Source organism: Mustelus asterias, unplaced genomic scaffold (assembly GCF_964213995.1).
Source record: "Mustelus asterias unplaced genomic scaffold, sMusAst1.hap1.1 HAP1_SCAFFOLD_171, whole genome shotgun sequence".
Taxonomy (NCBI): Eukaryota; Metazoa; Chordata; class Chondrichthyes; order Carcharhiniformes; family Triakidae; genus Mustelus; species Mustelus asterias.
In genome coordinates this window covers 605-17,914 of record NW_027590177.1, presented here as the reverse complement: position 1 = coordinate 17,914, position 17,310 = coordinate 605, and the positions used below count along the sequence as shown (strand labels likewise).

The window sequence follows — 17,310 nt, the reverse complement described above, 5'->3', positions numbered from 1 at the left end:
CAATGATTCTGAAGGGTTTGCGGATCCACAAAGTGTTTCCAAATCCTCCCAGCCACCGCCTAACGCTGACTCCGCTTCTCCGGGACAAACAAGCGCCAAGGACAGCAATGACACTGCGCATGCTCCACATCACAATGCCCGGGGGCTGATTGACGGCAGCTCCGGACCAATAGAAAGAGGGGGCGGGGCAGGTCCCCCAACCAATCGGAGTGAATGAGGGGCGGGACTGGAGGACCGAGCGGGAGCGGCTGGTCCTCCAACCAATCGCACTGAATGAGGGCCCGGACCAATAGGAAGAGTTCCCTATTCTTTGCGAGAGATGCACATGCGCAGTAAGCAACGGCGTTCGCAGTGTAGGTGACAGCAACTGGAGAGAAGTTCCTCTGTCTCATCAGCAGCCGGTAAGGATGCAGAAACATAGAGGGAGTAATGGAAGCGGCGGATGGACGTAGAGGGTTTGTAAATATCTGGTGAAGGCCTCAAACCTCGAATATGAGCCCGTAGGTCCCGTGTTTGCAGCTTCAGGTATTTGTCCCGAGACGAAATTCAGGTTAACGGCCGCCATCTTGATTCAGCGGGGAGCAGAGCGCACGCGTTGGTGTCTTGGTGACGCAACCGTGAGTGGGCGGGTCTTTGTGTTTCTGCTCCCACCGGGTCCTAATGCACCCACCGGGTCCTAATGCAAACCAACAATGAACAATAGATTTTCAAACAGCTTCACCCACTCCCAGGCTGCACCTCACGTTTGCAGCCGAGAGAAGTTTATGGGTCATGTACATATTCAGTGTGAGAGGTTGCATCCCAGAGTACTTACATGAAGCGGTTACACGGCTTTTGTACTCGTTGGAGTTTAGAAGGTTGAGGAGGAATTTATTGAAACTTACAGGATACGGCGAGGCCTGGACAGAGTGGACGTGGAGAGGATGTTTCCACGAGTAGGAAAAACTAGAACCAGAGGCACAACCTCAGACTAAAGGGACGATCCTTTAAAACAGAGATGAGGAGGAATTTCTTCAGCCAGAGAGTGGTGAATCTGTGGAACTCTTTGCCGCAGAAGGCTGTGGAGGCCAGGTCATTGAGTGTCTTTAAGATAGAGATAGATAGGTTGTTGATTAATAAGCAGATCAGGGGTTATGGGGAAAAGGTAGGAGAATGGGGATCAGAAAAATATCAGCCATAATTGAATGGTGGAGCAGATTCAATGGGCTGAGTGGCCCAATTCTGCTCCTATGTCTTGTCGCCTTTTCGTTACAGTTCAGCCCCAGGCTCCTCATGTTTACATAGAAGCGGAAGTAGACCATTCAGCTCTTTGAGCATTCCCTGCCATTCATTATAGTCATGGCTGATCCTCAAATTCAATACCCTAATCCCACCCCCCACCCCATAATATCCCTTTAGCCCCAAGAGATATATCTAATTGAAATCAGGCTCTACTTCCACTTTTGAGGAACGGAGATCCAAAGATTCATGACCCACTGAGAGAAAAACATCTCATCTCTGTCTCTATGGGCAGCACTGTTTTTTAAATAGTGACCGCAAGATTCTCCCATAAGAGTAAACAACAGTTCTAACAAGTTTTTAGAAGGTATTTTGAGAGACAGGATCTACAGGCATTTAGAGACACAAGGACTGATTAGAGACAGCCATGTGAGTGGCATTTAGAGACAGCATGGCTTTGGAGTGGAAAATCATATCTCTCAAATTTGATTGAGTTTTTTGAAGGAGTAACCAAGAAGGTAGATGAGGGCAGTGCAGTTGATGTTCTCTACATGACCTTTCGCAATGCCTTTGACAAGATACCACATGGTAAGTTGTTGCATAAGGTTAAATCTCTCGGGATCCAGGGTGAGGTAGCCAAATAGGTACAAAATTGGCTTGATGACAGAACAAGTCTCACAACACCAGGTTAAAGTCCAACAGGTTTATTTGGTAGCACAAGCCACAAGCTTTCAGAACACTGCCCCTTCATGACAGAAGACAGAGGATGGTTGTAGAGGATTGTTTTTCAAACTGGAGGCCTGTGACCAGCGGTGTGCCTCAGGGATTGGTGCTGCGTCCACTGTTATTTATCATTTATATTAATGATGTGGATGAGAATTTAGGAGGCATGGTTAGTAAGTTTGCAGACACCAGGATTGTGGTATAGTGGACAGTGAAGAAGATTATCTCTGATTGCAACGGAATCTTGATCAATTGGGCTGACGAATGCCAGATGGAGTTTAATTTAGATAAATGCGAAGTGATGCATTTTGGTAGATCAAACCAGGGCAGGACTTACTCAGTTAATAGTAGGGCATTGGGGGGAGTTATAGAACAAAGAGATCTAGGGTAACAGATTCATAGCTCCTTGAAAGTGGAGTCACAGGTGGACAGAGTGGTGAAGAAGGCATTCAGCATGCTTGGTTTCATTGGTCAGAACATTGAATCCAGGAGTTGGGACGTCTTGTTGAAGTTGTACAAGACATTGGTAAGGCCACACTTGGAATACTGTGTGCAGTTCTGGTCACCCTATTATAGAAAGGATGTTATTAAATGAGAAAGAGTGCAGAAAAGATTTACTAGGATGCGAACAGGACTTGATGGTTATAAGGCGAGACTGGGTAGACTGGGACTTTTTTTTCTGGAGCGCAGGAGGCTGAGGGTGAACTTATAGCGGTCTATAAAATAATGAGGGACATAGATCAGCTAGATAGTCAATATCTTTTACCAGAGGTAGGGGAGTCTAAAACTAGAGGTCATAGGTTTAAGGGGAGAGATAAAAAGAGTCGAGAGGGGCAATATTTTCATACAGAGGGTGGTGAGTGTCTTGAACAAACTGCCAGAGGTAGTAGGAGAGGCAGGTACAATTTTGTCTTTTGAAAAGCGTTTAGACAGTTACATGGGTATGATGGGTATAGAGGGATATGGGCCAAATGCGGGCAATTGGGACTAGCTTCGGGGTTAAAAAAAGGGGCGGCATGGACAAGTTGGGCTGAAGGGCCTGTTTCCATGCTATAAACCTCTATAACTCCTCTCCACATCCAAGACCTTTCAGGATGTGAAAGGTTTAAATTAAGTTGCCTCTTATTCTTTTAAACTCGAGCAGAAGCTAAACTCGAGCAGAGACTGTCTCACTGCTCCTCATCAGACAATCCACCTATTCCAGGTGTTAGTCGACTAAACCTTCTATGAACTTCTTCTAATGCACTTATATTTTTCCTTAAATAAGGAAATCGATAATGTACACATTGCTCCAGCTACAGACTCACCGTGTGCAACTGAAACATAACTTCCCTGCTTTTACTCCATTCCCCTCATAACAAATGATAGCTTTCTGAATTACTTGTACCTGGATTTTCTATCGTGATGGATTTTGAACACTTTTTTGTGACAGGGGGTTAGAAAGGGAGGATTTACACACAACAAGCTCAAACCAAGAGAAAATGTTGTCTCTTCTGATACGGGCTTTCTGAATGGGACAAGTAGGGAGATGTGAATGGAATGTTTCCACTTGTTGGTTTTTCCATTCCTGGGAACCATGAACAGACAACAAATAAATCAAACAGGAAAATAGGAGATGTTTCTTTCTTCAGGCAGTTGTTAGAATTTGGAACTCACTGCGACTGGAAGTGGTTGACTCAAATACTTTAGATGCTTTCAAAAGGAAAATATATGAGCCTATGAGAGAAAAGGGATTGGAAAAATCAAGTGAAAAGCTGAGATGTGGTGATCAGAATGAGAGGAGACTCATGTGGAGGATAAACTCCAGTACAGACTCGATAAACCGAATGGCCTGTTTGTGTATTGTCACAGACAGAACAAACAATTCTCCTTCCCTGTTCAAAGACAATAACAATCAGCTCTGAATGATCCGAGTGACTGTCAGATCTCAACGTGATGTTTGGTTTGTGTTTTCTTGCTGTAAATCCTCCTTTCCAATATCCTGTAAAGGGAGTTTACAAAAGTCACCACTCTCAGTCCAGGACAGATATATTCATAGAATTCCACAGCTCGGAAGGAGGCTATTTGGCCCATCAAGTCAACTCTCTGACAGAGCATCCCACCAAGGCCCCAACAACATAACCCAACTTATTTACCCCACTAATCTCCCTAACCTACACATGCTGGGGGAAAAATGGATAATTTAGCATGAAATCCACCTAACCTGAATATCTTTGGACTGTGGGAGAAAACTGGAGCACCCGGAGGAAACCCACGCAGACAAGTAGAGAATGTGCAAACTCCGCACAGCAGCGCTTCGAAAGCTGGTGGCTTTTGCTACCAAATAAACCTGTTGGACTGTTGTTAGACTCCTTACTGTGTAAACTCCACACAGACAGGTAACCACGGCCGGAATCGAACCCAGGTCCCTGGCGCTGTGAGGCAGGAGTACTAACCACTGTGCCACCGTGCCAGCCACGTAATTCTTTGTAAACTTATTTTGCAGGAAATAGAAGAGGAGGATTTGCAGTCTGGACAATCAAATCTCACGTCAGACAGAGTCAATCAATTCATTGGGATTTGAAGATTTGTACATCTGAAGGGATTTAATTGACCATCTCAGTTGGAAACTGGTGAGAATCTGTTTCCTTGCTCCTCCTGTGGGGAGGGATTGATACAGCTGGAAAACATGCTGACATGACAGCGAGCTCGCAACAGTGAGAGTTCATTCACCTGCTCCGTGTGTGGGAAGAAATTCATGTGTTCATCCAACCTGCTGGCTCACCAACTCAATCACATTATTCAGAAGCCTCTTCAAAGCTCTGACTCTGGGGAAAGCATTGAAACCTCTGAGGAACAGGCCCCACACCAGCTCCTTCACACTGACGAGAGACCGTTCAGCTGCTCCCACTGCGGGAAGAGGTTCAGCCAGTCCTCCCGCCTTGCAGAGCACCAGCTCCTTCACACACACGAGAGACCGTTCAGCTGCTCTCACTGTGGAGAGTCATTCAGCGACTCAGTGCATCTCACTGAGCACCAACAAGTTCACACCAAGGACAGGCCATTCAGCTGCTCCCAGTGTGGGAAGAGATTCACTCAGTCCTCCCACTGCACCGTTCACCAACAGATTCATTTTCAGAAGAGACATTTTAAATGCTTTAAATGTGAGAAGACCTTCAAAAGAAGGATTAGTCTGCTGAGACACCAGGGCACTCACACTGGGGAGAGGCCATACGTTTGCCCTGTGTGGGAAAGCATTTACTTGTTTGCAGCATCTGCTAAGTCACCGGCCTATTCACACCGGGGAGAAGGCATTCAGCTGCTCCGTGTGTGGGAAGGCTTTCACGGAGTCATCCAGCCTCCGGAGACACCGCCGCATTCACACAGGGGAGAAGCCGTTCTCCTGCTCCATTTGTGGCAAAAGATTTGCTCAGTTTTCCTCCTGCAATCAACACCAACACATTCACTCTGATAAGAGACCTTTTCAATGCTCAGAATGCAATAAGACCTTTAAAAGAAGTGATGATCTGCTGAAACACAAACGCATTCACACCGGGGAGAGGCCGTTCCTGTGCTCTGTGTGTGGAAAGGGATTCGCTCAGTCATCTGGCCTGCTGAGACACCAACGCATTCACACCGGGGAGAAGCCGTTCACCTGCTCTGTGTGTGGGAAGGGATTCACTGATTCATCCTATATGCTGAAACACCAGCGGGCTCACACTGCGACAGAACCGTTCACCTGCTCCCTGTGTGGGAAGGGATTCACTGATCCATCCCGCCTGCAGAGACACCAGCGAGTTCACACTGGGGCAAAACCTTTCAACTGCTCCATGTGTGGGAAGGGATTTAATCAGTATTACAGCCTGCTGAAACATAGACGACTTCATGTGTGACCGGCAACGTTGGATTCTGTTGTTTCTGCGCCCTGAGATAAACAATAACAATTGGATGAATAGGGGAGGCAGCGGCACAGTGGAATTATCACTGGACTCAGGGTAAGGCTCTGGGGACCCAGGTTCGAATCCCACCACAGGCAATGGTGAAATTTGTATTCAATTAAAATCTTGGATTAAAAGTCTAATGACAAACCTCAACCTTTAATCAATTGTCGTAAAAACCCATTTGATTCAGTAACGCCCTTTAGAAAAGGAAACCTGCCGTCCTTACTTGGTCAGGCCTACATGTGACTCCAGACCAGCAATGTGGTTGACTCTCAAATGCCCTCTGAAATGGAGGGCAGATAGGGATGGGAAAGAAATGCTGGCCCAGCCAGTGACGCCTACATTCCGTAAAAATGAACTGAAAAAAGTTCCTCAGTATCTCAGTAACCTCCTCCAGCCCCACAACACTCTGTGTAAATACAAGTTGTTGATGATTATGCCCTGAGATTGATAACGTGAACCCGATTCCCCTCGTCCGCCAACTTGGCAACTTCTTCACAAAAAGTAAAGCACATGGGATTGGGGCTGTTGTACTGAGATGGGTAGAAAACTGATTGGCAGACAGGAAACAAAGAGTAGGATTAAACGGATCTTTTTCCAACTGGCAGGCAGTGACTATTTGGGTAACGCAGGATCAGTGCTGGGGCCTCGGTTACTCACCTGCCATGGGTCTTGTTTTTTTCCCCCTGTTTATTACGCATCATTTTTAAATTGTTGCTTCCTAAGAATCTAATTTAAAACCATGGATAAGCTCAAACCACTTTAGGAAAATCTGTGACTCTCTGATCAAGAATCTTACTGACTACTGCACACCATTCTAGTCACCGTATTATTAAAAAATATCCAGGCACTGGAAAGGGTGCAGAGAAGATTTTAATGATGAGATTTTAATGTAGAAGGCAGCTCACCACCACCTTCTCAAGGGCAATCAGGGATTAGCCATAAATACTGGCCAAGCCAGCAATGCCCACATCCCATAAATGAATTTCAAAATGTGTGTTTTTTTATCAGGAAAGGATTGACAGGCTAGTTCTTCTTTCTTGAGAAATGAAGGCTGAGGGGTAACCTGAGCAGAGGTCCTCAAAATTATAAAGGATTTAGATACAGAAATAGTGTTTCCTCTTGAGGGGAAAAGCAAAAAGTAAAGTTTATTTATTAGTCACAAGTAGGCTTAGATTAACACTGCAATGAAGTTACTGGGAAACTGGAGACAATCAATATGAAACAGTCACTAAGAAATCCAATAGGAAATCCAGGATAAATTTCTCTACACAAAGAGTGGCGAGAATATGGAAATCACAACTACAGGGAGTGAAATTAACAGTACAGATGTCTTTCAGGGGAATCTCAACAAGTACTTATGAATGATTTTATAGTTCATTCAGGATTTATTTCAAAAAGACTAAAAACAATAAAGTGACAGGAGATAATTTGCAGGGTGTGAGACTCTGTGTGTGAGGGTGTCTGTGAGTGTGTGTGTTGCTTTTCATTGGTGTCACAGAAACCTTCCTCTTTCTGAGCAGACAATCTGGCCCCTGAATGATGTGAATTGTACAACTCAGAGATTCTCCATTCAGAATGACCATGTGCTGTGTAAAACCTGACATCTCCACAACCAGACGCCACTTCTCCTGGAACAACGTGAAGTGACTACAATTTTCTAGATTGATTTCTTTGCTCTCTCATATTTTCTCAGTTCATAAATTCCATCACGACCTTTAAACACACCGATGGTCTCCACTTTAAATACTTCCCTCAGTCTTACCAACATATAGCAATTGGATTGCTGATATTACAGGAATCCATTCTGAAATTCTGTAAATCTGATTCCCACCAAACACCAACCCATATCCCCATCTGAGTTCCAGATTTTAATGAGATTTCTTAAAACACAGGCAGCCTGGCAGCACAGTGGTTCACATTGCTGCCTCACAGCGCCAGGAACACGGGTTCAATTCGTGCCTCAGCTGACTGTGTGGAGTCTGCACATTCTCCCTGTATCTGTGTGGGTTTCCTCCGGGTGCTCTTATTTACTCCCACACTCCAAAAATGTGCAGATTAGATTGATTGGCCATGCTAAATTGGCCCTTAGTGTCGGGGATTAGCAGGATAACTACATGGGTGACGGGGATAGGGCTGGGGGTGAGATCGTTGTTGGTATAGGCTCAGTGACCTCCTTCTGCACTGTAGGGATTCTATACTGTCTGCCCTATCATTACATTGGATCCAATACTGTGTTCACTGACACACTGCAGCCTGACTTATATTTGGAATAAACACTATGTTTGTTAAATCCAGAGTAAGTAAACTAAGCCAATCCATGACGAAGGGTCATCCAGACTCGAAATGTTGGCTAGAATCTCTTTGTAAGTCTCACAAACTCCCCAGCCTTCAGGAGAACAGTGACCACGACACCACAGAACCCTGCCACAGCAACCTCTGCAAGACGTGCCGGATCATCAACACGGCTGCCATCATCTCACGTGAGAACACCATCCACCAGGTACACGGTACATACACTTGCAACTCAGCCAACGTTGTCTGCCTGATACGTTGCAGGAAAGGATGTCCCGAGGCATGGTACATTGGGGAGACTATGCAGACGAGACGACCACGGATGAATGAACAGCGCTCGACAATCACCAGGCAAGAGTGTTCTCTTCCTGTTGGGGAACACTTCAACAGTCACAGGCATTCATAGAATTCGGCCTCTGATCTTCGGGTAAGCGTTCTCCAAGACGGCCTTCATGACACACAACAACGCAGAGTCGCTGAGCAGGGACTGATAGCTAAGTTCCGCACACATGAGGACGGCCTCAACCAGGATCTTGGGTTCATGTCACACTATCTGTAACCCCCACAACTTGCCTGGACTTGCAAAATCTCACTGGCTGTCCTGGCTGGAGGCAATACACATCTCTAACCTGTGCTTAATGCTCTCTCCACTCACATTGTCTGTACCATTAAGACTTGATTACCTGTAAAGACTTGCATTCCAACCATTATTTTGTAAATTGGGTTTGTGTCTTTATATGCCCTGTTTGTGAACAGAACTCCCACTCATCTGATGAAGGGGCAGCGCTCCGAAAGCTTATGGCTTGTGCTACCAAATAAACCTGTTGGACTTTAACCTGGTGTTGTGAGACTTCTTACTGGGCCTACCCCAGTCGAACGCCGGCATCTCCACTTCATGGAATCTCTCTCCACAGTTGCTGTCAGACTTGCTGAGGTTTTGCAGCATTTTCTGTTTTGAAGTCAGTGCTTTGCTGTGTTGTCTCTGTGCTCCATCTCCACTCTGATTGTATTGGAGCCTGTGTGTGTCATTGTTACACTCAGAGTAAGTCAGTGCTTTGCTGTGTTGTCTCTGTGCTCCATCTCCACTCTGATTGTATTGGAGCCTGTGTGTGTCATTGTAACACTGAGACTCTGTCACTTATTATTGGACAAGCAGCAAGTCACCGTCACAATGCCCGGCTGATTGACGGCAGCGTGGGCCAATGGGGAGACAAGGGGCGCGGTTGGAGGTCCGAGTGGGAGAGGCTGGTCCTCCAACCAATCACAGTGAATGAGGGGCGGGGCCCGCTCTGACTGGGGCATGCGCAGTGTGGGTAATGGCGACGGGGCTGTTTTTTCGGCTCGGAGATCGGTTAGCGGTGATTGACGGTACGGAGGGGGCGAGGGATCTCGCGGGTGGACGGAAACGCTGCGTAAGCAGGTTGTGTCAGCCGTGAACCTCGGTAAAGAGCTTCACGGACCCAGTTTGTCCTCTTTTTAGGTCAAACCAAACCAAGTAAACAAACTCAGATTTAATCAGGACAAAGTGAAAGGGGCAGCTCCCCAAAAAGGAGGGGGAACAGCCCGAACAGAAATCAAAGTACAAAGGAAACTTGAAAACATCAAATTAAAATGTGATTATTAGGGTCAATAATGCACCCCAACCCCTGCGGTGCCCAGCGGGCGCGGAAAGCGTCAACCTCGCCCGTGGACACCGCATGCTCCCTCTCCAGGGACACCTGGCCGTGAACGTAGCTGCGGTAGAGGGGAAGACAGTCAGGATGGACGGCCCCCTCGATCGCCCGCAGCCTGGACCAGTAAATGGCGCGTTTCGCCAGGCCCAGGAGCAGGTTCACAAGGAGGTCGCCATCCCGACCCTCCCCTCTCCGCACCAGGTGTCCGTAGATCAGGAGCGTGGGACTGAAATGCAGACAAAACATCAACAAAAGGCTCTTTAGGAAAACATAAAGGGAGTGCAGCCGAAGACACAAAACATAGACATAGTCCATGGACTCCACAAGGCCGCAGAAAGGGCAGTCTTCGGAGCCCGTGAACCAGTGAATCCTACGGTTGTGCGGAACTGCTGCATGCATCACCCTCCACCCCAGGTCCCCGACGTAATTGGGGGAGATCCCTCCGTAGAGGGACCTCCAACGGACCCAGTTTGTACCGAGCGGTACCGCAGCTCCTCATGTTCGGGCCGCGCTCACGGCCACCATCTTTATTGGGGGCAATATGCAAGAAGGCGCATGCGCAGCCGTCATCCTTTTAGGGGGCAATGTTGTCATTGAGTGGGAGGAGCTTGTTCCCCATTGTTCAGAATGGAGACAACTTGTCCATCAAACTGCATCAACCCTCTGAGTCCCAATGTCTTATTGATGAGGCAGAGCGGTGGCAGAGAAGGAAAGAAAGGGAAATAGCTTTGACAAAGGGTCATCCGGCCTCAATGTCAGCTCTTTTCTCTCCTCACAGATGCTGCCAGACCTGCAGAGATTTTCCAGCATTTTCTCTTTTGGAAAGGGAAATAAATTCTGCTTTCCAGATCCCACTATATCATGAGATGTATTTCCCATTCATCTTCTGTTCCACCATCCTTATGGGCAGCGAGTTCCAGATCATGTGCTCTCCCTACCCAAGTATAAATCTTCCTCAAATCCCTGCTCTGTCACTATTCAAATAATGTCCTGTATATTACACTTTTATCCAGTATTATAGACATCTGTCTGGCAGCCTGCATGGAGATTTTCAGCTCCCTGTGTCCAGGACAGGAAGCAGTGAGCATGGATCTGTCAATCAGCCTCAATTAGCATCTTTAGGAGAATTAGGAGGGTGAATATTAGATACAGCAGAGTGAGAATGGAGAGAGAGTGTGTGGGATGGAGATTTACAGCTTTTGGGGAATGAGAGAGGAAAGAATGTTCCATAGAAACTTGAACTGTCTGTTCTGAATTTCTATCTTGTACTGACATTGATTACTTTTGTAAATTCCTTTTACAGGATACTAGAAGGTGAGGATTTACAGACAGAAATCTCAAACCAAACGTCACATCAATATCTGACAGAGTCCTCAATTCGTCGGGACCTGAATATTATCGACCTTTGAATCCAGAATGGAAATGTTTCTCTGTTCAGTCTGCTTCAGGAGATTTTAAATTTCAGTGTGACTGGAAAAGCACCGAGACACACACCCGAGTGAGAGTGTTCCAGTGCACTGAGTGTGGAAAGAGCTTTAACCAGTTACACAGCCTGAAAATACATCGCAGCATTCACAGCGGGGAGTGGTGGGTGCCTGGAACTCGGGGGAGGTAGTGGAAGCAGGTACGGTAGTGACTTTTAAGGGGCGTCTTGACAAGTACATGAATACGATGGGAATAGAGTGATATGGTTCCCAGAAGGGTAGGGGGTTTTACTTAAATCGGGCAGCATGGTCGGTGCAGGCTCGGAGGGCCAAAGGGCCTGTGCCTGTACTGTAATTTTCTTTGTTCTTAGTACACAGGCCAATTTATCTTTCTAGGGGTGAGTGTGTCTGAGAGGTGTGCAACTGGAAAACATTTTCCATTCACCTCCTGCACTGCTGCAGTATATAGATATTGTTCTCACTCTGCCAGCAAGGCTGTGGGATTAATTGGATAGATCTTAAAGACAGCCCGATTGGGCAGGATGAGCAAAATGGTTTCCATCTGTGATGTATCATTCCATAAAACAGAATATTCAGCATCAGGGGAAAGAAAGTGAAAGAAACCAGTCTCTGTGGGATTTACCCAACCAGTATGAGCACCTTCAGAAGAGCAGAGAGGGGAAGAAACCAGTGGGAAAAGTTTTTAAAACTCGGGGTATTCCCACAGGAGAGCACTGGTTTAAATCAATTTTAGAAATGGAGAATGGCAGTGCATAAATTCCGAGGAATACATTTTTAAAAATTATTTGATCTTAATTGCACAAGATAATTTTCTATTATCGTCTTTGACAATGACGCCGTTAATTCCCAGCTGCCCCTGCGGGTGTGACAGTGTCCTATTCATTCCACAGGAGCCTATTGCGCAGGCGCAGTGCTATATCTGGAGCGTGCGCAATGTCACTTTGCTCGGAGTCTTGCGAGTGCGGGAGTTGGCACATTTTTCTGCGGGTGAGTCGGTTGGGCTGTGGGAGAAATGGAGCCGGGAGTCGGGATAGGGAGGGAGGTATGGCTTCGAAACACCCGCTGTAGGCCGCACGGCCCGAATAGACCCTGCAGGTCCCGAGTTTACAGCTCCCAGGCTTTTATCCCTGGAACAGGCCCCAGTTATCGGCCGCCATCTTGTTTCAGCGGAGACGGAGGGCGCATGCGCTGCTGTCTGTGACGGGTCATAATGGGCGTGGTTTCAGGGGTTTGTTCAGAACCTCTATCTTCAGAGGGACAATAGGTAGCAGGGCGCATGCGCAGCTATCCAAGAACAGGAGCCAGTCGTTGGGCCCATCGAGCCTGCTGCATCATTCAATAAGATCATGTCTACTTTGCTACCCCCACCCCGTCCATACCCTTGGCTTTCTTGTGGATCAAAACCTCAGCTTTGAATATATTCAATGACCTGCCTCCAATCCTCACTGGTGAAGACAGAGTTCCAAAGATCAACAACCCGCTGAGAGAAAAGATCTCTCTTCATCTTAAATTTGAGATCCTTTATTTTTACTTGATTTCCACACCAGAGGAAACATCCTCTCAGCATCTACCTTGTCAAGCACCTTATATCATATGAATCATAGAATCCCTACAGTGCAGAATGAGGCCATTTGGCCCATCAGGTCTGTACCGACCACAATCCCACCCAGGCCCCAGCCCCACAACCCCATGCATTTACCCTGCTAATCCCCCTGACACTAGGGTCAATTTAGCATAGCCAATCCACCTAACCCACACATCTTTGAACTGTGGGAGGAAACCAGAGCACCCGGAGGAAACCCACGCAGACATGGGGAGAATGTGCAAACTCCATACAGACAGTGACCCAAGGCCGGAATTGAACCTGGGACCCTGGTGCTGTGAGGCAGCAGTGCTAACCACTGTTCCGCCCTTAAATTCCCAGATGTTTCATTAAGATTACTTCTCAGTCTTCTGAACTCCAAAGAGTAGAGGCCCAAGCTGCTCAACCTGAAAGATAAAACTCCTCATTTCAGGAATCAACCAACTGGATCTTCTCTGAACTGCCTCCACTGCAATTTTGTCCCAGCTGAAGTAATTCTGTGCCAGGTTAAAGGAGGAGTGAATGTTTTGAATCTCTATCCTGGACAGATGCTGATGGATTTTGGAAACTCCTTTTACAGGGGATTAGAAGGGAAAGATTTACACACAGCAAACTCAGACCAAAAGAAATGTTTGTCTGTCTTGAATTTCTAACCTTGAATTACACCTATAACTTTCATCATTTACAGGGAGAAGATTTGAAGATTGCAACATTTTTCCCGGACATCAACCTCTCTGAGATCTTTTCAGCTGCTGCAGATTTTAAAATGTGAAAACAGTGAAATTGTTTTGAGGTGAGTGTTAGTGAGCATTAATTTAAATTTAGAGCATGCTCTGATTCCATGGATCTCGGGCTATTGTGACTCCTTTACCATGGATGGGGAGGCAATGGTGCAGTGATAGTGTTATTGGATTAGTAATACAGGGATCCAGGTCAATGCACTGTGAACCCTGGGTTCGAATCCCACAACGGCAGATGTTGAAATTTGAATTCAGTAAAAATCTAGACTTAGAAGTCCATTGATGACAATTGTTGTAAAAATCCATCCAATTTAATAATGTCCTTTAAAGAAGGAAATTACCACATCCCCCAGCAATGCAAACCACTCAGTTCAAGGGCAATGAGTTATGGGCAATAGATGCTGATGCAGCCAACACATAGAGTCATAGAGCAATATAGCACGGAAACTGGCCCTTGGGCCCAACTGATCCATGCCAACCATGGTGCCCTCCCAGCTAGTCCCAGTTGTCCATGTTTGACTCATATCCCTCTAATCCTTTCCAATTCATGTAATTATCCAAATGCTTTTAAAAATGTTTAAACCTGCTGTTTGAACCTGCCTCAACCACTTTCTCTGGCAGCTCATTCCATGTACACACCACCCTTTGCATGAAGAAGTTGCCCCTCAGGTCCCTTTTAATCTTTCCCCTCTCATCTTAAACCCATGCCCTCTAGTTTTCAATTCTCTTACCCTGGCAAAAAGACAATGTGGGTTCATCCTATCTATGCCCCTCATGATTTAATACACCTCAATATAGTCACCCCACATTCTCCTACATTCAAAGGAATAAAGCCCTAGCCTATCCAACCTCACACGATCATTCAGGCCCATTAGTCCCGGCAACATCCTCATAAATCTTCTTTGCACTCTTTCCAGTTTATCAATGTCTTTCCTGTAACAGGGTTACAAAAACTGTACACAGTACTCCAAGTGCAGCCTCACCAATGACTTATACAACTATAACATAATGTCCCAACTCCTATACTCAGTGCCCTGACTGATGAAGGCCAGTGTGCTAAATGCCTTCTTCACCACTCTGTTTACCTGTGCCGCCACTTTCAATGAACTATGTACTTGTATTCCCGTGTTCCTCTGTTCCTCAACACTCCCCAGTGCCTTACCATTCACTGTACAAGTCCTACCCTGGTTTGACTTTCCAAAATGCAACACTCACACTTAAGACCATAAGAGATAGGAGCAGAAATAGGCCACTCGGCCCATCGAGTTTGCTCCGCCCTTCAAACATGGCTGATATTTTTCTCATCCCCATTTTCCTGCCTTTTTCCCATAACCCCAGATCTCCTTATTAATCAAGAACCTATATATCTCTGTCTTAAAGACAGTCAATGACCTGGCCTCCACAGCCTTCTGCGGCAAAGAGTTCCACAAATTCACCACTCTCTGGCTGAAGAAATTCCTCCTTATCTCTGTTTTAAAGGATCGTCCCTTTAGCCTGAGGTTGTGCCTCTGTACTCTGTATTATCTGTACTGAAATCCATTTGCCAATCATTGGCCCACTTTCCTAACCGAACAACTGATCAAGATCCCCTTGTAATTTTTGATAACCTTCTTCACTATCAGCGATTCCTCCTAATTTAGTATCGTCTGCAAACTTGCTAACCATGCTTTTTATGAATTTTTAAACGACCATCCATTTCTCTGTTTCACCTCTGCCCTCCCTGATCAGCTCTCTGCCATCGTCTACCTTCCTCTGCCTCTAATAATGGGTGTATTTTAACTATTATTTCCACAAGCTATGTCTTGATGAGGTTTTTACCACTTCACAACTCTATTCACTGCTGAGTGACCAGCTTAGTCTTACAATGTTCAGGAACAGTTTCTCTTCCACTGGAGATCATTTCCCTTCCACTTCTGAGCTTATATTAACCAACAAAATCTGAGACATTTTTATTCCCTGTAATTCATTCTGCCCACCCTGAAACGTTAATCTTCTTTCTGTCTAAAAGGACGGTCTCTTTCCAAATGTTCACAATTAAAGGGCAAGAGATGTCTGATATTTAAGGGGACAGTAAATTAATATAGGACAGAGATATGTCTCGTGTTATTATATGGTACCCAGATTAGATAAATTATTTATGTTTCTGTAATAAAATACATTTATTATTATTTCTTGCATTGTAATATAATGCTGTAGCGATGTTATACATTTCCAGTCATAAAGTCATTACAGCACAGAAGGAATCCATTTGGTAACTCGAGTCCATGCTGACTCTCTGTATAACATTCCAGTCCCATTCCCACTCTATATCCCCATTCTCCTGAAAGTTTATTTCCTTCAAGTGCCCATCCACTTTCATTTTTAAATAGAATCCTGTTCTGACTTTCTATCCTGTACTGACACTGATGACTTTTGTAAACTAATTTCACAGGACATTGAAAGAGGAATCACAGCCCGAAATCTCAAACGTCATGTCAGATCTGACAGAGTCATATTCCTTGGGAGCTCAATATCATCGGACTTTGAATCTCGAAGGAGAAATGATTGTCCGGTCTGTTGATTTGAAAAGATTTCAAACATCAGTGTGACTGGAAAAGCACCAACACACTGCCACACTCGAGTGAGTGTGTTCCAGCGCACGGACTAAAGAGCTTTAACCAGTTACACAGCCTGAATAAATATCACACCATTCACAGCGGGGAGAGACTGTACCCGTGTTCTGTGTGTGGACGAGGCTTCAACGGATTGTCCACCCATGAGAGAGGCAAGGACACCTGCACCATGGAGAAACCATGGAAATGTGCAGACTGTGGGAAGAGATACAGATACCCAAATGAGCTGGAAGCTCATCGGCGCAACCACACTGGGGAGAGACCATTCATGTGCTCTCAGTGTGGGGAGGGATTCACTCAATCATTCAACCTGCAGAGACACCAGCGAGTTCACACTGGGGAGAGACCGTTCATGTGTTCTCAGTGTGGGAAGGGATTCATTCAGTCATTCAACCTGCTGACACACCAGCGAGTTCACACTGGGGAGAGGCCGTTCACGTGTTTTCAGTGTGGGGAGGGATTCACTCGGTCATCTGACCTGCGGATACACCAGCGAGTTCACACTGGGGAGAGGCCATTCACCTGCCCTCAGTGTGGGAAGGGATTCGCTCAGTCATCCCACCTGTTGAGACACCAGCGAGTTCACGAGTGATTCCAGAGGTTGGATTCTGCTGTTATTGTTTCTGCTCTCAATTACACCCAGGACTGCATTTTGTTCATTCTCACAGTTGGTCAATGGGGAGGGTCGAAGGGTGACCTCCCTGCATCTCTGATCCAAAACCTTAAATCTGTGTCCCCCTCATCCTTGTCCCATCAGCTAATGGGAACAGCTTTTCTTTGTCCACCTTATCTAAACCTGTCAGAATCTTGTCCACCTCTATCAAATCTCCCCTCAACCTCCTTTGCTCCAAGGAGAACAACCCCAGCCTGACATCGACAATAAAGAACAAACTAACAGAATATGTTAATACCTGAAATCAAATGGGAATGTTTAATTTCTGTTTTAAAGATATTGTGAATATATTGTCCTGGACAATAAAGGAATTGGAATAACTCATCTTGGGTGTGGTTGAATGGAATACCTCAATCTGGTATCCACCTACAGTCCAGTGAATGTCTGGAATGTGTAGCTGGAAATCCCTCCCTAACAGCACTGTGGGTG

At 45.9% G+C, this 17,310-nt stretch overlaps 1 protein-coding gene across 1 annotated transcript; it reads left to right on the top strand.

The window, feature by feature from the left end:
- The first annotated feature begins 492 nt into the window (after positions 1–492).
- Positions 493–16,800, top strand: LOC144485216 (uncharacterized). Its single transcript, XM_078203426.1, has 3 exons — positions 493–500; positions 5,129–5,807; positions 16,462–16,800. Exons 1-3 carry the CDS (start codon positions 493–495, stop codon positions 16,798–16,800), a joined length of 1,026 nt encoding a protein of 341 aa, XP_078059552.1.
- Positions 16,801–17,310: the final 510 nt, after the last annotated feature.